Raw genomic sequence first — 20,372 nt, 5'->3', positions numbered from 1 at the left:
TAGGAAATAAAGGAATTACATAAATAAATTCACATGGACCTTAGATCCTAGCTCTTTAGAAAGTGGTATCAATAACTCGAAACTTAGTGTGAGGACAGATTGAGACTTCAAAAATTGAAAATGATTAGTTATACTCATCTGGGTGAGAGCTGAAGATTATAACTTGGAGGAAACTCCAAATACAGATCTAATTGTGCATCAGTGTGAGGACATTACAACAATAATGTATTTTGAGTTTCAAAATTGAGTTGAAAAGTAGGAGATTGTGAGGTTACCTTTTCACATAGGAATAGGGCCAAGATTTGTCGAGTTGAAGAAGTCTTTGATGGACAAGAAAATATGGCGTTAGTGAGATTTATAACGTCTTAGTGTAATCTATCCAAGCTCAACACCTTTCTTCCCCATTTCTGTCGCGATTAAGGTTGGCTCATCTCTCATCATTTGCACAAGATCCTTCAGTGAAGGTTCCGCCATTAACATTTAGAATGGAGTTTGGAACAAGGAAGATGGAGGAAGGTTCTAGACCTCGTTGTCTGGGTGATAGTGAGATTTCTTTTACTTCCTTTTTGTTTCTTATGTGAAGAAAGAGAATTGGAAAGGAGCGAATTGGAGAAGAACCAGAAGAATTGAGAAAGAAGGAGCGAACTGGAGAAGAAGAAGAAGAAGAAAAAGAAGAATTGGGTATGAATTATAAAAAATATTTGTCTATAATTATTTTTATAGAGCACAGGCTTAGTTTTCGCAATAAATTATTATGAGTCATGGATCGATGTGGACATTTTTATTCGATTAGATTATTTGCAATATTTTTTATTTCTTTTTTTAAAAGACTACGTGGGAAAGAAAACGCACGAATCACGATACTTTGGACAAAAAGAAAAGAAAAAAACCCAGGGAATATACCCTTATGTTAACATCCCAATATCCCATAGGCAATGAAGCAATCCCATTGGCCTTAGCAATCCACCTACCATTGCTTCTCTAAGCACAATTTCCTGTCCTATACGCGTATCTACAACTAAACTATACTATACGTATTCTTTATCTACCCCTCCATTGACTGCATTACTTCTCTAGCAAGTTTAGGTACCCACCCATATAATCTTCATCTTTCCTAAATTTCTTCCCGTTTCCCCCTTTCATCTGTCTCCAATAAGTCGGGGTTACTATTTACAATTGAAGATTCAAGAAAAGCATGACCCTCGTGTATTTCACAGATTCTTGGAAAATTGGAAGAATTTACTTCATACCCACAATGAGAATTTTCGTTTTCTTGGTGTTGTTTACTGTCGCCATTGGAAGTGAAAATTTCAACTCCCATGTCTTTCCTAGGCCATTGATTATCGACTATCCTGAAAACAATGAACCCCAATTGAAGGATGAGTTGAAGTGTACGACTTGGAGGTTTGCTGTTGAAACTAATAATTTAAGCCCATGGAAGACGATTCCAGAGGAATGTGCTGATTATGTGAGGCAATATATTGTGGGTCCAGGTTATAAGATGGACATTAATAGGGTTTCCAATGAGGCTGGAGTATATGCAAAAAGTGTCAATTTGGGAGATGATGGAAAAGATGTATGGGTTTTTGATGTTGACGAAACTTTGCTTTCGAATCTTCCCTATTATTCCGACCATGGTTATGGGTATGATTCTTGACTAATGTCTGCATTTTTTGTTAATTTACTTCATTATTGCACTCTTAAACGATTTAAAACTGAATATCCTACCTATGACAAGGCCCACGACGGGTGGAACATGACACTTGCTTGGTAGTTAAGAAATAAAGTTGCGTCTTTGCTATCAGCTACAGCTTTTGGCAAAATGATAAATGCCTGATAAAATGTCCCCCTAACATGTCTAGTAATGAAAATGTCCCCCTAACATGTCTAGTAATGAAAATGTCCCCCTAACATGTCTAGTAATGAAAATGTCCCCGTTGAGTCTGTGAGGAAGATTGCCCAAACCATGTAAGGAGCCTAGGCCATTCATCACCCCCTCAAGTCCAGATCGGGACATTCTTTATCCAGGTTTTCACTGTCTGATATGGTGTGTGCACATACGTGGACTGGGGTATTTCCACACTGCAACTATCCGGAATCCTGGGGGCCCACGTTGGATCGCCCGCAGATTTGATACCACTGATAGGAAAAACATATTAGAGATGACAAGTAAAAATAGAGTAGACAAAGAGATGTGGGAAACATGAAAAGAATTGCTTGACTAATTTTCAACTATGCTGCAACTGCAGTAGATTTTTATAAGCAAAAACATAGCAAACTAAAGCTAAAATTTAGCAATTGCCCCACAACGTTTTGTCCTAGAGACTAGATAACAAACCACATTAAACTTCAATTCCTAAAGAGTAGGACAAACCTAAACACAGTCTAAATCCATTATGTAAAAGGAGATAGATTGAGTATCACTTTTCTAATTTCCATTTTGAAGGGGATTTTCTCTATTTCATTTGGAATTTTGGTTCTACCTCAAATTTCTTTTTGGGCATTATACAATGTGTAATAGTAAGCTAGTGGTGATTTGTGTTGATCTCAATATCGTAGATTGGAAGTTTTTGATAGTGTGGAATATGATAAATGGGTTGAGAAGGGAATGGCGCCAGCCTTAGGGTCCAGTTTGAAGCTTTATAAAGAAGTTCTGAGTCTGGGATTCAAAGTTTTCTTGCTGACTGGGCGCAGTGAAAGACACAGAAGTGTTACGGTGGAGAATTTGATGAATGCTGGATTCCACAATTGGCACAAGCTCACTCTGAGGTGAGTAAATGAGTATGGTTGTATGAATAAAGTTTGTTGATTTCATTCCTGGTGATAAAAAATAGAAAGCATGCATGAGATAGGAAACATTCAAAATGAAATTTGTCTAAATGTATGCTCTGCGCCCTATGAAGATGCTTCTATAACATGCCATAAGAGTTTTTGCGAACCATGCCCTTGCTAGTCCTGTATTTAATTTCTGCTTTTGTCCTACTAAGACTTGACATGAATGAAGCCACATTATTACAATTCTTAAAAGGACCACACAAGTCCATTAAATGAAGAAGTAAAGCTTTGCTTCTGGTTTTATATGTTTGGTTTGTTGCTGAAGTTTTATTGTGTCTATACTCTTGAGCTTTATACAAAAATTCAGCTTGCTTCCATTTCAAAGACTTCTTCATCAATGAGAAACATTAATCTTTAAGGGTTAATGCTTTGTCGAACATGTATACAGGAGCATAACTCTACAAATGTGTGCCTGACTACCTCTAATCTAGGTGCTTCTGACTTCTGAGTATGCTGCTCGCTTACTTGTATGTGCATATATTTGCTGCAAAGTCGTACTTCATTCAGTAGTTTCCATGAATTGATAACTTAGGTGAGATTCATGTTTCCCCAATCACATGTGATTTCACATTGATGAACATTGGCAAGTAGATTTAGTTTATGCATTTTTTATGTTGAATTAAACTTTACTGTACTGCAGATTGTTCGTGTAAAATTTACTATTTTATCGATCAGGGGTAATATGACCCCTGCGAAAAATAAGGTGAGATTCATGTTTCCCCAATCACATGTGATTTCACATTGATGAACATTGGCAAGTAGATTTAGTTTATGCATTTTTTATGTTGAATTAAACTTTACTGTACTGCAGATTGTTCGTGTAAAATTTACTATTTTATCGATCAGGGGTAATATGACCCCTGCGAAAAATAAGCGTGTTGTTGAAAATTCGGTCATAGGTTGGGGGGGGGGGGAGGGGGGGTTTTTGCCTTTTCCCTAAATACTAGAGTGAAATATGACTAATGATTCTGATTCTATGCAGAGGCTCGAACGACCATGGCAAAACAGCAACAACCTTCAAATCAGAGAGACGAAATGAGATGGTAGAAGAGGGGTTCCGAATTGTGGGGAACTCAGGAGACCAATGGAGTGATCTTCTAGGTTCCTCTATGTCTAATCGTTCATTCAAGCTTCCAAATCCCATCTATTACATTCCTTAAAGTAAAAAATGTAACTAATCTTCTTTCAGTAGATTTGGTAGGTCATGTTGATGCAACATGCCAATGATTTTTTTTTTTCACTGGCTAATGGCTACCTTATAAATAATGGAACTGTAATTCTTGTAATCCCTTGAACTGGATTATTGATGATTCAATTAATGTATGCCATGGGAGCAACAATTGTGCATAACCACCGTTTCCATCTGTGACATCTCTCACTCACTCTCTCTCTCTTTTGTTTTAGTCTCACTGCAGTATCATAGCAACGTTATGAAGTTGGTGCGTTTTTGAAGTTTTGCTGCTTGATTTACTATGTTTTTTGCAGCATTGGTAGTATTTGACAACTAGTACGTGGATTACTGCAGAAGATATTATCCATCTCCATGGTCTTATTTTAGCAATGAAAAGATACCGATAAGATGTCCTTTGTTTTGCATAATCTTATTTTGGCTTAAAATAAGCCAATTCAAACAGGCTCTAAATTGGTTTTGATCCTTCAAAATATTGAGGTATAAGACTGAATGGAATACCTTTATGAGATAACATCACTCTGTAAGACACAATATAGTGTGTGTAGCATCCAAGTAGTTGTTGTGCCTAAATGTTTCATTGAAGGGACCACCAACATTCTTGCAGTTAAGAGCACACTCTTACACGCATATTTGTTTTGTAGTATAATCCACAACAAAGGAGTAAATGATCTATAGCTAAGGGCTCATAAGTAATATTATTTCAAATGGTTTAATATGAATAAAACAAGTTATTAAATTGACCTCGTAAATATTTTATAGATATGGGTGTCTTCACTCTAGATTAACTTTCTATACACTACCTATTTTTATTTTTTTTGAACTATTTATTTATTTGTGGCAATATAATTGAAACAAGAAAAATAATCCGCAAAATGAGGTCATAAATTGCTCCAAACGAACATTCTCAATACTTATCAGACAAACTTGTGATGTTAAATTGTTAATAATAATGTAAATGCATTTAGAAGTAGAATTGTTGTTGTTAGTTTTAAAGTTGTAGCTATTAGGAAAGTTATTATAATTATGTTAGTACATGATATTTGTACAACATTGACATAGAGATGGAATAGCGTAATTTGATGGTGCTTTATGTTTGTAAAATTCACAGGAATATATTTTCAGTATAAAATTTTTATACTCCGTAACTAACGAATACTAGGTGTAATGCACATTTTGAGAAACTATTATCAAAATAAATAATAGACCAATTTTTATGATTCTTTAGTACTTCTTTCGTTCCTTTTTAATTGTCATAATTTCCTTTTTGAGATTCAAACGATATGAACTTTGATTAATATTTTAAAATGTATTTGTTTTAATAAAAATTATAATTTATAGTACTTTTTATATAGTTTTTGAATATTTAAATTTTTATTTAAAATATCGTATTAATATAATCTAATTTAGCTTTAAAAATTAATCAAATTAACTCTCAATTATCGCAACATGACAATAAAAATGGGAACGAAGTATTGATATTTAAAGAATAAGGAAAAATTAAACAGTTTTTGTTTGTTTGGTTTTTCGATGCTTGGAGCCTGATTAATCCGAATTTAAGCTTCCAAGGAATTTTTTTCTCGGAAAATTTATGGAACAAAGCCAAAATTCCAACATATTTATGGAGAAACAGCTACAGTTTTAAAAAAAATAACAAAAAATCACTATATGTTGTTTTTATAGTAATATCTCTCTCGCCAATAACAAGGAAACCATTAAAATGTATTACATAGCAATTGCATTCAATCACATATAAGTGAGAGTTTTGTATTTTATATCAATTGTATTTGAAAAACTATATTTATATTTTTGTATCAATTGTATTTGTATTCATACGAATATAATATACATTCATCCTCTCTGTCAAATATATTATGTAGCAATTGTATCCAATCAAAGAGAGGATGAATACAGTTGTATTCATTATATTTCAAATACAATTGATATAAAATATTCATATTTTTCATTATACCAATCAAATCGATTCGAAAGATTAAAAATCAATAAAAGAAAAGATAAATAGACCTGACCTATTGAATCAACTAATTTGTGATAGAGATAAAAATATAAACTAGTTTTATTATCAACCAAGTAAAATGGTTGTCCACTTTACAATGGTGGATAGTCCATTTACTTTTTAAATGGGTAAATTGCCCACTAATATTTTTCTCCACTTGTATATATAGCTATAAATATAGTCTTATACTTCAATGTAAAAACACATATAAAAGAAGAGAATTACTACTACTCTCTCTATATTACTACTCTTTCTATATTAATATTTTCTATATATATATTCTCTTGTTCTTCTTCCTTTATAAAATTGTCAAGTTAGTTAGTTTATAACACGTTATCAGCACGAATCTCTAATTTTTCAGAAAATTAACTTCTATATCAGGTATATCTACTAAAGAAATTTAATTTTTAAGTTATCTTTGTTACTTTCAAATTAATTTTCATCATGTCAAACTTGTCAAAATTGGAATTTGTGGCACTTGATATTTCTGGTAAAAATTATTTGTCATGGATACTTGATGCTGAAATTCACCTTACCGCTAAGGGTCTTGGTGATGCTATAATTGAAGGAAATACAGCATCAAGTCAGGATAAAGCAAAGGCTATGATTTTCCTTCGTCATCATCTAGATGAAAGCCTGAAAATGAAATACTTGACAGTGAAAGATCCACTTGAATTGTGGAAAGACTTAAAAGGGAGATATGACCACCTCAGGGCAACGGTATTGCCAAGGGTTCGTTATGAGTGGATGCATTTACGGTTTCAAGATTTTAAAAACGTAATTGAGTATAATTCTGCTGTATTTAGAATAACTTCCCAATTAAAATTATGTGGAAAAACAATAAATGATGAGGACATGTTAGAAAAGATACTAACTACTTTTCATGCCTCTAATGTAATATTACAGCAGCAACACCGTGAAAAGGATTTTAAAAAATATTCTGAATTGATCTCATGCCTTCTGGTGGCTGAGCAACATAATGCCCTTTTAATGAAAAATCATGAAGCCCGTCCCACTGGAACTGCTCCGTTACCGGAGGTAAATATGGTAAAAGCACATGGCCAGTCTGAAAGAAGACAAAATAAAAATTATGGCCACAATAATGTGCGTGGACGTGGCAATGACAGAAGACGATTTAATAATCGTCGTGGTGGTGGTCAACATAAAAGGGAGAACAATATCGGTTCTCAAAATGGCCTTTCAAGAAGTAACTATCATCGTTGTGGCATGAAAGACCACTAGAAAAATGAATGTCGGACGCCTCAGCATTTTGTAAGGCTTTATCAAAATTCTTTCAAAAGAAAGGCAAATAGAGGTGGTGCCTCTTTTTCTAATGCTCGGATAGAGTCACACTTGGAGTTCAAAAATAATGTTGAGGCAAGGCCTTTGCATAATGATAATATTGAAGCAAATCTGGCCTTGAGAAATGATGATTTTAATAACCTCAATGATATTACTCATTTGGAGGTTGAAGATTTTTTTAAAGATCTTAATTGATGTTTAATTTCATGTTTTTCAATATGTTGTAATTTTTATGTACTTTGAATTATTGTATTTTTAATAATTGTATATTGTTTATTACATTATGCTATTTTACAATATTGTAATTAATTACTATTGGTGTGCTATTATATCATATTGTTACTAAAAATAATATTCGTTTTATTTAATGTCATTATACTAATTATTTATTCTTGTTGATGTTTTAGACATTAATATTATATAATGATTGTATTATTTTTGCCAATAAACAAATTATCTATACATGATGAATAATATTATATTAATGTTTTATAATTTTATTTATTTTATATTTGTTTTAATACTTATGTATAATATTTATTTAAGGTTAATAAGTATATTCTGCCATAAAATTTTTGAATTCTAAGTTCATTAAACTAATTCACTAGTAATTATTAATTTATATAAAATTATGTTTATTATTAACGCGTTGCACCTCAGTTTGTTAATTCTTATAATTTGGTACATTAGGGACTTATGAATCCTATAATTTTTTTTAAAATTCTAAATTATCATAATTTAATTATTTTTTTTAAAAAAAGAGACTTATATTTTTCTAGCAAAATTGCTACATATTTTATTTCTTACAATGCATTTCTATTTTATGAAGATAAATAAATTTTTCAGTCTTCAATTGGATTCAAGATGAATAATGGAGATATGTGCCTTTTGGATAGTGCCACAACTCATACGATATTGAAAGAAAAGAAATATTTCTATCATTTAATTATGAAAAAGGCTTTTGTCAATACAATATCTGGTAGTACAAAATTGATTGAAGGTTCTGGAAAAGCGGCCTTATTACTACCTGGAGGAACGATATTGATAATTGATGTTGCATTATATTGTAGTAAGTCTCAAAGAAACTTGTTAAGTTTCAAGGTTATTCGCCAAAATGGCTATCATATTGAGACTGCAAATGAAGAAAAGGTTGAATACTTTTATATTACTACAATAAATATGGAGAAGAAAATTGTGCACGAAAAATTATATGCACTTTCTTCTGGGTTGTACCATACAAATATTGGTACTGTTGAATCACATACCATAGTAAACAAAAGGTTTACTGATTCTAATAATTTTATCATTTGGCATGACCGGTTGGGCCATCCCGATTATAATATGATGCGCAGAATTATTGAGAATTCACATGGACACACTTTGAAGAATCGGAAAATTCTTCAATCTAAGAATTCTCTTGTGTTGCTTGTTCCCAAGGTAAACTGATTATCAAACCATCAGCAACTAAGGTTGGGATTGAATCCCTTGCATTTCTGGAACGTATACAGGGTGATATATGTGGGCCAATTCACCCTTCATGTGGACTATTTAAATATTATATGGCCTTGATAGATGCATCTACAAGATGGTCACATGTGTGCTTATTATCAACTCGTAACATGACTTTTGCGAGATTGTTAGCTCAAATTATAAGGTTAAGAGCACAATTTCCAGATTATGCAATAAAGACAATTCGTCTTGATAATGCTGGTGAATTTACATCTCAATCATTTAATGATTATTATATGTCGATTGGAATAAAAGTTGAGCATCCGGTCGCTCATGTCCATACTCAAAATGTTCTAGCAGAATCATTGATTAAATGCCTCCAATTGATAGCTAGACCATTGCTAATGAGGACAAAACTTTCTATTTTAGTATGGGGGCATGCTATTTTGCATACAACAGCACTTGTGCGCATAAGACCAACAAATTATCATGAATTTTCCCCATTACAGTTGGCGTTTGGAAGGGAGCCAAATATATCTCATCTTAGAATATTTGGTTGTGCGGTATATGTCCCAATTGCTCTACCACACCGCACAAAGATGGGTCCCCAAAGAAGATTGAGAATATATGTTGGGTATGAATCTCCTTCTATTATAAAATATTTGGAACCTATGACTGGAGATTTATTTACGATAAGATTCGCTTATTGTCATTTTGATGAATCAGTGTACCCAACATTAGGGGGAGAACATAAGCAGTTGAAAAATGAGATAGATTGGAATTCAATGTCACTATCTCATTTAGATCCTCAAACAAATCAATATGAGCAAGAAGTTCAAAAGATGATTTATTTGCAGAATATTGCAAATCAACTGCCGGATGCATTTACTAACCTTTCACGGGTTACTAAATCGCATATCCCAGCTGTTAATGCTCAAGTTTGAGTTGATGTCCCGGTAGGACAACTTGTTCAGGCAAATAAGTCTAGGCCACGCTTAAAACGTGGAAGACCATTTGGTTCCAAAGATAAAAATCCTCGAAAAAGGAAAGGAATAAATGATCAAGATGATCATAATTTGGAGGCGAATGCTCAAGAAGAGCCTAGAGACACAACAAATGGTGATACCACCAAGGAGGTCCAAGTACCTAAAAATAATAAGAATGGAGAAATCTCAATAAGTTATGTCTCGACAGAAAAACGGTGGAACCGAAATGATATTGTGATCGATAATATTTTTGCTTATAATGTTGCCATTGAAATAATGCAACAAGATAAGGATCTTGAACCAAAATCTGTCGATGAATCCAGACAGAGAAATGATTGGCCAAGATGGAAGGATGCAATTCAAGCAGAGTTAACTTTACTTGAAAAACGTGAAGTTTTCGGATCAATAGTCCGAACACCTGAAGGTGTCAAGCCAGTAGAGCACAAATAGGTTTTTGTGCGTAAACAAAATAAAAAGGGTGAAGTCGTAAGATATAAAGCACGACTTGTAGCCCAAGGTTTTTCGCAAAGACCTGGCATTGACTATATGGAAACATATTCCCCTGTGGTGGATGCAATTACTTTCAGGTATCTAATGAACTTGGCAGTTCATGAAAAGCTTGAAATGCACTTAATGGACATGGTCACTGCCTATTTATATGGCTCATTGGACCACGACATTTTTATGAAAATTCTCGAAGGGTTCAAAGTGCCTGAAGCATACAAGGATTCTCGAGAAAATTGCTCAATAAAGCTTCAGAAATCTTTGTACGGGTTGAAACAATCAGGGCGAATGTGGTACAATCGTCTTAGCGAATATTTGCTAAAAGAAGGATATAAAAATGATCCAATTTGCCCTTGTGTCTTTATGAGAAGGTCTGGATCTAAATTTGTCATAATAGCAGTACATGTTGATGATTTGAATATTATTGAAACTCCGGAAGAACTTTCAAATGCAGTAAAATGTCTGAAAAAGGAGTTTGAAATGAAAGACCTTGGAAAGACAAAATTTTGTCTTGATCTACAAATTGAACATTTTACAAATGGGATATTTGTCCATCAGTCAACTTATACTGAAAATATTTTAAAGAGGTTTTATATGGATAAAGCACATCCATTGAGTACCCCAATGGTTGTGAGATCTCTTGATATTAATAAAGATCCATTTCGACCTCATGAAAATGATGAAGAACTTATTGGTGCTGAAATACCATACCTTAGTGCAATTGGTGCATTAATGTATCTTGCCAACAATTCTAGACCAAATATAGCTTTCTCAGTAAACTTGTTAGCAAGATTTAGTTCTTCACCAACACGAAGACACTGGAATGGAATTAAGCATATATTCAGATACCTTCGAGGTACCATTTATATGGGATTGTTTTACTCAAATGGTTCCACGTCACAATTGATCGGTTACGCAGATGCGGAATATTTATCTGGTCCCCATAAAGGTTGGTCACAGACAGACTATTTATTTACATGTGGTGGTACAGCTATATCATGACGTTCAATAAAGCAAACTATGGTTGCCACTTCCTTAAATCATGCAGAGATAATAGTCATTCATGAAGCAAGTCGAGAATGTGTTTGGTTAAGATCAATAACTCAACACATTCAAGAAACATGTGACCTTTCTTTGACAAAAGACGCTCCAACAATATTGTATGAAGACAATGTTGCATATATAGCTCAATTGAAGGGAGGATACATCAAAGGAGACAGAACAAAACATATTTCACCAAAATTCTTTTTCACTCATGATCTTCAAAAGAAGGGTGAAATAGATGTCCAACAAATTCGTTCAAGTGACAATTTGGCGGATATGTTCACCAAAGCATTGCCAACTTCAACCTTTGAGAAAATGAGAAACAAAATTGAAATGCGTCGTCTTCGAGATATTAAATGATATTTTCATCAGGGGGAGCAAAATACGCACTGTACTTTTTTTTTCCTTAGTCAAGGTTTTGTCCCACTGGGTTTTCCTGATAAGGTTTTTAATGAGGCAGCACTCAAGGTGTATTATCAGATGTGTGTACTCTTTTTCCTTCATTAGGCTTTTTTCCACTGGGTTTTTCCTAATAAGGTTTTAACGAGACACAACATCTATGGATGTTCAGAATAACAATGTATATTATTTTTTTTTGTAAAGTTTTAATAAGACACATTTCTCGTGGACATCCAAGGGGGAGTATTATCAACCAAGTAAAATGGTTGTCCACTTTACAATGATGGATAGTCCATTTACTTTTTAAGTGGGTAAATTGCCCACTAATATTTTTCTCCAGTTGTATATATAGCTATAAATATAGCCTTATACTTCAATGTAAAAACAAGAAGAGAATTACTACTACTCTCTATATTACTGCTATTTCTATATTAATACTTTCTATATATATATTCTCTTGTTCTTCTTCCTTTATAAAATTTTCAAGTTAGTTAGTTTATAACAAGTTTTTGTTTGTTTTGGTATTTGGGCGTTTGCGTCCTCCGAGTTGTTACGACTTAAATGGTGCTGATCTGTCTCTCTGCGGTCATGCGATTAACATCATTTCCTTGTCACCCTATTCATAATCTTCTTCTACCAAATTCTTTCATTTCTCTTTCTAGTGGCTTCACCACAACTATTATCCCTAACCAAAAAAGCCGCAAGTGTATTCCTTCCACTATCAGATTAGCAGTAAGAGCTCACTCTGTATCAGTACCAACGATGGTCAAAGTCATTAGGGTTCATGAACTTGGTGGCCCTGAGGTCTATTTTTTTTTTTAATCATCTCTCTTCTTTTTTTAACTTGGTTATATTATCAAAAGGAAAAAAAAATGCTAATGGTTTTTAATTTTGGTCTATATTAATTTTAAACCATCACGTTCGGGCATCGAGCCTTTTGGTGTGGGCGTTTTATTTGACCTCTTCCATGTCTATATATATATATGCAAAAGGAGATTATTTATACATGGGGCCATGGGGATTAGTTTGTGAGTTTACTTATTCATATGTTTAACCCCCTCTGCCACACCCATGGACCTTACCTCTGCAAAAGTAAAGATTGAAAATTCAATCTTTGCAAAAGATGAAAAGATTGAAAATACAATACCTTTCATATAATTAGAATAAGAGTATAAACTCACAAAGAAGTTACTTTTGTCTTATCTTCTTATAATACTAGGGAGTTGCCATCTATCTAGTTGAATTGAAATAATCCTTTCACCTCTAAGAGTAGAAGAAGGTCTAGTTTCCACTTGAAGAGGCTTGTTTGGATAAGAAGTTGGCCACTTGATTGCCTTCCCTAAAACAGTATGAAATCTTCACATAAGCAACATTGATACCCTTGATGATGTCTCTGATAATATACCTTTGAGCTTGTGATAATTAGTGACTTTGTTATTGATCATGTCAGTGATCACTAAGGACTCCAATTCAAGGTCATAAATATTGAATCCAGCCTGTTTACATCAGTTAATCTCATACATAGCAGCCATAGCCTCTGCCTGATTGTTACTTACTTTTACATTGAGTGGCGACTGAAAAGAGCGTGATCAGGTTGCCAGAATCATTCCTCACCATGCCACCAATACCTGCTCTGTTAGCTTCCATCACCATCAGTGTTAACTTCAATCCTTCCAAGCATTGGTTTGATCCAAGTAACAGACAACTGATGACTGGTCTGAATATTTCAATTCTTTGACATAGTTTTTTTTTTTGGATAAAGGTAACTTTGTATTCATATGAAAACATCGTCCAAAAGCGATGAGATGTGTAGTTACAACCTTCACTGGGGATTGCAAAAAAGAAACAGCCAGTCAGATCCAAGGTTTTATAGTTTTCCTATGAAGTCAACTAACAAATTAATATCCCCCAGCATATCTTGTTTACATCAAAAATAAAGAAGGCTAATGCACTTCATCCTGATCCTCTGGATGTTGTTGCTTTTGCCCTCAAAACACCTTGCATTTCTTTCTTTCCATAAGGTCCACCAAATATAGGCTGGAATTAGTTTCTACCAGTCTTCCTCAGAATTTCTTCTTCCAATTGTCTCCCAGCTCCTCAGCAAATCAAAAGTGTTCTTAGGCATTGTCCAGCTTACTCCAAGCATACACAAAACATGTTCCACAGATTTACAGTTGTTATGCAATGTGGGAAGAGGTGGTTGTTTACCTCTGCTTCCTTGTCACAAAGAGAACACCTTGAGCAAACCTGCAAACCTCTTCTCTTTAGTGCTTCATGGGTTAGGCAACCTCTTCTATGTCAATTCTTTGACATAGTTGAGTTCAGTTGCCTGAAATATCACAGCTTGGAAATGCCACTGATATGTCTGTCTTTATGTTCCACAGGATATGCACTTCCATATCGGAAGTAACAAATCTTTTCTGGTCACCAGAATTCACAAAAAGTCCAGCTCCTCCAAATTTTCCAACAAATAAAAATAGGAACTATTTTTTGAATCAGTTAATGTATGTTAGTCTTAACATCCCACCACATATTGAAAATTCCTTTTATAGATCAAGAGTGATGTCTAACTCCCAGAGGGTTACCAAAGAAGTTCCAAACATAACAAGCAGCATCACCATCAATAAAAACATGATTTTTTGTATCACAAGTAGGTGTAGCACAACAAAAGCATCTAGAGACTAATTGTTTATCAACATTATGGAGAATCTCATCGAAAGGTAACTTTTTAAGAATAAATCTCCAAGTAAGAAATGAAATTTTAAAATGTAAACATTTATGACATACCTTGTCAAGAGTGGTGTCCTTCTGCCTATGCCATGCTGAAGAATTGATGCAATGGCCATCTTGGGTAACATTCCAGATGGCAAACTCATGACTTTCTTGATCTCCAATGGGAATGTTGTTAATATGTTGAGTCATGTAATCTGGGACCACCTCATAAAGCTTCTCCAAATTCCACTTACCCAGCATAGGGGAGTCCTGCACTTGCATACATAGAGTGCCTCAAAATGTGGCATGCCTATATTCGCCTGATAACTCTTGTTATAGGTGACTCCACCTGCTCGTACCTCGATGTATTGTATATACATGTCAATGATGTCATTGTCAATATAGTCACTGACATTAGCCTTGATGTTATCAATTTTATCAGGATAAAGGACTGCCAAAGCACCCTTCTCAGTGCAATTATTCCACCACATGCTGCAACAACCATCATTAAAAATCCAAAGAATGTTTATTTCAGTGTCCTCCCTAGCTTTAATTAGAGATTTACATGCTTGAGAGTTTCCACTTGTCCATGCCTTGGACACTGGATGAACCCTATTACAATATTTGGCCCTCTTGAAATCAGCCCATAAAGAATGCTGAGTCCTGAACCTCCACCATCTTTTGATGGCTAAGGTGTTGGAGATGTCATTCATGTATCCGATACCAATACCACCCTCATCTTTAGGAACACATAAGTTATTCTAAGATCTCCAGTGTTATTTTGCTTTGTTATCATTGGATCTGCTGTCACATTCATGTTTTTAAATTAGAATCTTAATTGATGGATCTTCCAATTCTTTGGACATAAAACTATTTTTAGTGTGATAAATTCATTGTTCAACTTTTTATGTGTTTAGAGGAAGCAGGATATATTAACGACAAGGCCTTCTTTTTTAATTTATATTAACCAATTATTAACAAGGCTATTGTTTTGTAGGTACTCAAATGGGAGGACGTTGAACTGGGAGACCCAAAAGATGGAGAGATCAGGGTGAAAAATAAGGCCATTGGCCTCAACTTCATTGACATATATTTCCGGAAAGGAGTTTACAAAGCTGCTGCATTTCCCTTTACACCAGGTGCTTTCATTCCCCTCTGTCAATTATTTTCTCTTCTTCTATATGTTTACGAACATTTTACGTATAATATGATCCTATTTTTAAATGAAGATCCTATTTGAGGCATCCTGTAATTTGAATATCTTCTGCTGGTTATGATTAGCTTTGGGACTGCATCATATGCAAAAAGAAAAGCCTGCATCTACTTCGGCATGAATATCTCCACCAAACATGGGATGATCTGTTTGTTTGAAAGTTAAATAGGTTTTCTCCATGTGGAGGACCAGAGGTTTTCCCTATCCGGCAATCTCCAGATCTATGCTGAGTTTCAATTCCCTAAAGCTCTTCGTTGATTACTATGTCCTACCACTCAAGCCTAACTTGTTGTTTTCCACTTTAAAACTAGTTTTTCAGTACTGAAAATCTGCCATTTAGCCAATGATTCACAGGCAGTAAAGACTAAAGAGGTAAAGTAAATAGATGCATAAAGATTCTGCTTTACCACAAGTCTGATCCATATACTTATCCAACAAAAAAACAAAGACAGGGCCATGTACTTCTCATCATCACCATCGACACTTAAATAGTGAGGTTCTTGTTTCGTCTAGAGAGGTTTTTTTTTGTGTATCAAGTCATCAACTGTGTGTATTTGTACAGTTCAACCTCTTTTCTCATCTCTTCGGACATTCTAGATTCTAATATATGGAGTTATAGAACATGATAGAAGCATTATTTAGGTAGCATTCAGTTGGGATTGAAGCTAGAAATAAATTCTTTATGTCAGGTATGGAGGCTGTAGGGGTTGTAACAGCTGTTGGTCCTGGATTGACTGGGAGGAAAGTTGGTGATATTGTTGCATATGCCGGCCATCCGATGGGTGCATATGCTGAGGAACAGATCCTTCCTGCTGATAAAGTTGTGCCTGTTCCTCCCTCAATTGACCCCATTGTTGCAGCATCCATACTTCTCAAGGGCATGACTGCTCAGTTCCTTCTGCGCCGCTGCTTCAAAGTATGTACATCATAGTCTTACAGCAGCCGAGTTTCCTCTATTCTTTTTTCCATCTGTTTCTCCTTTAGTTAAAGTAGACATGCTTATATACAAACTAGATGATTCAGATTATCTAGTGCGGAAGAAGTCCTCAACTCTTACAAAGCCAGTTTTAAAAAATAAGTCCTCAACTCTGACATGGGCATGAATGAGTGTTTGTTTTATGATTTTGATGTTTTTCCCTACATGTTAATCAATGTAATCATATATGAGGACAATTAAGGGAAGATATAGAATATTATTTGATTATCTCTTATTACTGGAAATTCAACCTTTAGATATTAACTGCAGTACTAATAAATGATTAGCAATTAGATACATATCCCGTGATTGAAGTTTCTTTATCCATATTCTCCTTTTTCTAAGTAAATCAATCTATTTCTTGGTGATCCAGCAGGTTGCTAGGTCCTATTGCTTTTGACTACTGCATCATGTGTTTCTCATAGTTATTGCATGAGTAACTACAACTTGAAGAAGTAGAAGTCATAGTCCCCAGTGGTGTGTCTTGAGAAGACCAATATTGTTGCTTGTGATATTAGGTGTGTGATTTAGAATTTGAGGGCTAGTAATCTGGATAGGCGTACCACAGATGATTATGGATCTTTTCCTCTTCTTCTTTTTGAAGATTTCCAGATTTTATATTTCATATGAATTTTTTTGAGATAATGGAAGACTGTCCTATCAGTGTTACAAAGACATAAGCACCATCCCTACTCCATTTTTGATTCCAATGTATCGGGCAGATCTGTGTTCTGGATGGCTATGCTCCTAAAATCCTGATATTCTCTGTACCAAAGCACTTTGGAGAACTGTGAAATGGCCAATATTCTATGCTAGTTTAATTGATTGTTTGCAGCTAGTTAGTGAAGCAGATAAAACATCAGAAAATTTTAAATATGAATAAATTGAATGCTTGAAAATGCGAAGATTATGGAATACATTTTATTATGAGTGCATTGTTTTCCAGTTTCTACAAGGTTAAGAACTTAACATAAAGTATCTCTGCACTCTCCTGATCAGAATCAGGTGCCCCATAAATTGGATTCTTAGAGATTTACAGAATTACTTGGGAATCCCAAACCATGGGAAGGGGGACAAAATGCTTCTAAATTAAATTTGGAGGTTGATGCAGTCCAGTTTGTAGAATAGTGTGCTATAATAAATCCGACATGCTGAACGTGAACCAGCTCTGCTTCCCAGATTGGTAATTTTAAGAGAGCTGAAAGGAAAAGAAGTGACCTTTCTAGCCTCATTTTTTCTCAGAAAAAGAAGTTACCTTTCAATGATTTTGGCATGTAATGTTTGTGTAACAAATTGGAATTTGCTGTCTTCTTGGAATTTCATCATCCATTTCCTTTTCATTTGAAACTTTATTCTTTAAAATTCTTTTTAATTGAATAGCTTTTTCTCTCATTTTCATAATTGCTTACTAAGATATAGCTTCTGTACTTTCATCAAATTTATACTGTCTTGCATTGTTTTACAGGTTGAACGTGGGCACACAGTACTTATTCATGCTGCAGCAGGTGGAGTTGGCTCCCTATTGTGCCAATGGGCAAATGCCCTTGGTGCTACAGTCATTGGTACTGCATCAACTAAAGAGAAGGCAGCCCAAGCGAAAGATGATGGGTGTCATCATGTCATAATCTATAAGGAAGAGGATTTTGTCACTCGTGTCAATGAGATCACATCTGGCCAAGGAGTTGAAGTTGTATATGATTCTGTTGGAAAAGATACCTTTCAGGTATTGGCATTTATATTCATTCTTTATCGACCAAGTTAGCCTAAATCAATACAAGAGCTTTCAGAAAAGCAATTTCTTTCATCAGAATGGTGAAGTTTGTTCATGTAGGTTTGTGTTTGGATATAACAGAATCTCTTTAACTGTTGGAGATTAAAATTGATTTTAAGACAATTATAACTTGCTAAATCATTAACTGCAAACTAGCAATAAGCCAACTATCCAGGGGAAATTGAATGCAACATCTTTAGCCTGTAGGAAAATGAACAAGAAAACTATGATGGAAAAAGCAATGCTTTCATCAGAATGGTGAAGTTTGTTCATGTAGGTTTGTGTTTGGATATAACAGAATCTCTTTAACTGTTGGAGATTAAAATTGATTTTAAGACAATTATAACTTGCTAAATCATTAACTGCAAACTAGCAATAAGCCAACTATCCAGGGGAAATTGAATGCAACATCTTTAGCCTGTAGGAAAATGAACAAGAAAACTATGATGGAAAAAGGCTTGGGTGACCAGGAGTAGAAAAAATTTATTGTGCTTGTTTCCTGTTCCTGAATAGCCTTTGATTAGGAAATGTTTGTGATCAGGGATCATTAGACTGCTTAAAAACTCGTGGATACATGGTGAGTTTCGGGCAGTCATCTGGTTCACCAGATCCAGTACCTTTATCAGCTCTTGCAGTGAAATCGCTATTTCTGACGAGGCCTACAATGATGCATTACACAATAACGAGGGATGAACTACTGGAAACTGCCGGAGAGGTATTTGCAAATGCAGCATCAGGTGTCTTACGCGTCCGTATCAATCATACTTATCCCTTGTCTCAGGCGGCACAAGCACATGCTGACCTTGAGAACAGGAAAACATCTGGATCAGTTATACTGATTCCAGATGGTGCTCAGTAGTAGTCTACTTTGTTTACTGCCAACATGAAATGTATTAAAAGGCATAGTGGACTTCAAGTCTGAGCTGAACCATAATAAATGCCTATGTACATTCTTTGCGGATTTTCACTTGTCATTGTGTTGCAATAGTCTGTTGTATTTGCCTGGTGTTTACTGAGTGGATTCTGAGTTCAATATCAGCCTTCTGTATGTGAATGAGCATCATGATATTAGTTCCTTCAGGTTCTTCCTAGCTTACTTTGAGCGTGATAGCTTATTTTGTCTCATAATCAATAGAGTTGTGGTCCAATTTCCATGAACCAATACAATACAGATAGAAAAGGCAATTAGATGCGTTTAAGCATATCGTCAAACATAAGTGGTTTTTTCTTCCTGAAGGCATGCATTTTGTTTTTGAACTTAGTGATTTGCTTGGTTTTCTTCTTCTTCTTCTTCTTCCTTTCCCTTTGTTTCGTTTCCTCAGTGTCAACTTGAACTTGTTCAGTTTCCAAGTTACCCCCCTTGCCCTGACTGGTGTGATCCTTTTTTGTCTCCTTTTGTTTGTAATTTTTGGCATTGCCAGTGTTGGTATGTGTCTGAGATTGCGCAGTCTTTTCTCGTCTTCACTCAATTGAGTTGCTTTTCTCCTTTGGTGCCTTGTCTACCTTATCATTGTTGGTTGTCTTCCCTTTTCCTTTTCCCTTGGGTTGTTCCTTTTATCTGAGGGGTTTGATTACTTGCAGCGTCTTTGTTATCATTAACAACTAAATGCGAGTATATATCCCCATCGGAGACACATGATCACCAAAAGCAAGAGAAATTGGAAATCTGGAAGTTACCGTCAGAGATGGAATTTTAGCTTCTTCTATATTTTAATCTTTGCGAGAGATATGATTGTTTGAAGTTGGAACATAGGTAGCTAATGCCATTTTCAATCCTTGAACAATTTGAGTTAATCCCAACTTATCACTTCTCCCCACTACTAAACTTCCCTAGGACCTTCAAAACACAAGATTTTGCTCCCACACACCTCTACATCACTTCACAATTTTTTTAAAAGATTGCTACGAATTCTTACAGCTTAAATCTCCATTATTATTGGTATCTAACCTTATTTCAACGATGTGTTGATCATGA

The 20,372-nt window shown here is 34.8% G+C and overlaps 2 protein-coding genes across 2 annotated transcripts; both read left to right on the top strand.

Moving 5' to 3' along the window:
- The first annotated feature begins 915 nt into the window (after positions 1 to 915).
- LOC129901079 (acid phosphatase 1) lies at positions 916 to 4,466 on the top strand. Its single transcript, XM_055976197.1, has 3 exons — positions 916 to 1,644; positions 2,560 to 2,769; positions 3,818 to 4,466. Exons 1-3 carry the CDS (start codon positions 1,196 to 1,198, stop codon positions 3,993 to 3,995), a joined length of 837 nt encoding a protein of 278 aa, XP_055832172.1. The 5' UTR covers positions 916 to 1,195; the 3' UTR covers positions 3,996 to 4,466.
- A 7,775-nt stretch (positions 4,467 to 12,241) lies between these two features.
- Positions 12,242 to 19,490, top strand: LOC129900474 (uncharacterized). The gene is made up of 5 exons (XM_055975458.1): positions 12,242 to 12,529; positions 15,435 to 15,576; positions 16,340 to 16,566; positions 18,092 to 18,349; positions 18,939 to 19,490. The coding sequence occupies exons 1-5, from the start codon at positions 12,287 to 12,289 to the stop codon at positions 19,254 to 19,256; spliced, it is 1,188 nt and encodes a 395-aa protein (XP_055831433.1). The 5' UTR covers positions 12,242 to 12,286; the 3' UTR covers positions 19,257 to 19,490.
- Positions 19,491 to 20,372: the final 882 nt, after the last annotated feature.

The sequence above is a fragment of the Solanum dulcamara genome, chromosome 8 (genome assembly GCF_947179165.1).
Source record: "Solanum dulcamara chromosome 8, daSolDulc1.2, whole genome shotgun sequence".
In the NCBI taxonomy this organism is placed as follows: Eukaryota; Viridiplantae; Streptophyta; class Magnoliopsida; order Solanales; family Solanaceae; genus Solanum; species Solanum dulcamara.
Note: the sequence above shows the minus strand (reverse complement) of the source record. Positions and strands in the feature narration are given on the sequence as shown.

What these genes read in the sequence shown, in the direction of transcription:
- LOC129901079 (XM_055976197.1), top strand. Translation starts at nt 1,196, where the DNA reads ATGACCCTCGTGTATTTCACAGATTCTTGGAAAATTGGAAGAATTTAC. An exon ending in TATTCCGACCATGGTTATGG is followed by an intron (nt 1,645 to 2,559) that starts GTATGATTCTTG and finishes TCAATATCGTAG; the next exon opens with ATTGGAAGTTTTTGATAGTG. An exon ending in TGGCACAAGCTCACTCTGAG is followed by an intron (nt 2,770 to 3,817) that starts GTGAGTAAATGA and finishes GATTCTATGCAG; the next exon opens with AGGCTCGAACGACCATGGCA.
- LOC129900474 (XM_055975458.1), top strand. Translation starts at nt 12,287, where the DNA reads ATGGTGCTGATCTGTCTCTCTGCGGTCATGCGATTAACATCATTTCCT. An exon ending in ATGAACTTGGTGGCCCTGAG is followed by an intron (nt 12,530 to 15,434) that starts GTCTATTTTTTT and finishes ATTGTTTTGTAG; the next exon opens with GTACTCAAATGGGAGGACGT. An exon ending in TTCTGCGCCGCTGCTTCAAA is followed by an intron (nt 16,567 to 18,091) that starts GTATGTACATCA and finishes ATTGTTTTACAG; the next exon opens with GTTGAACGTGGGCACACAGT.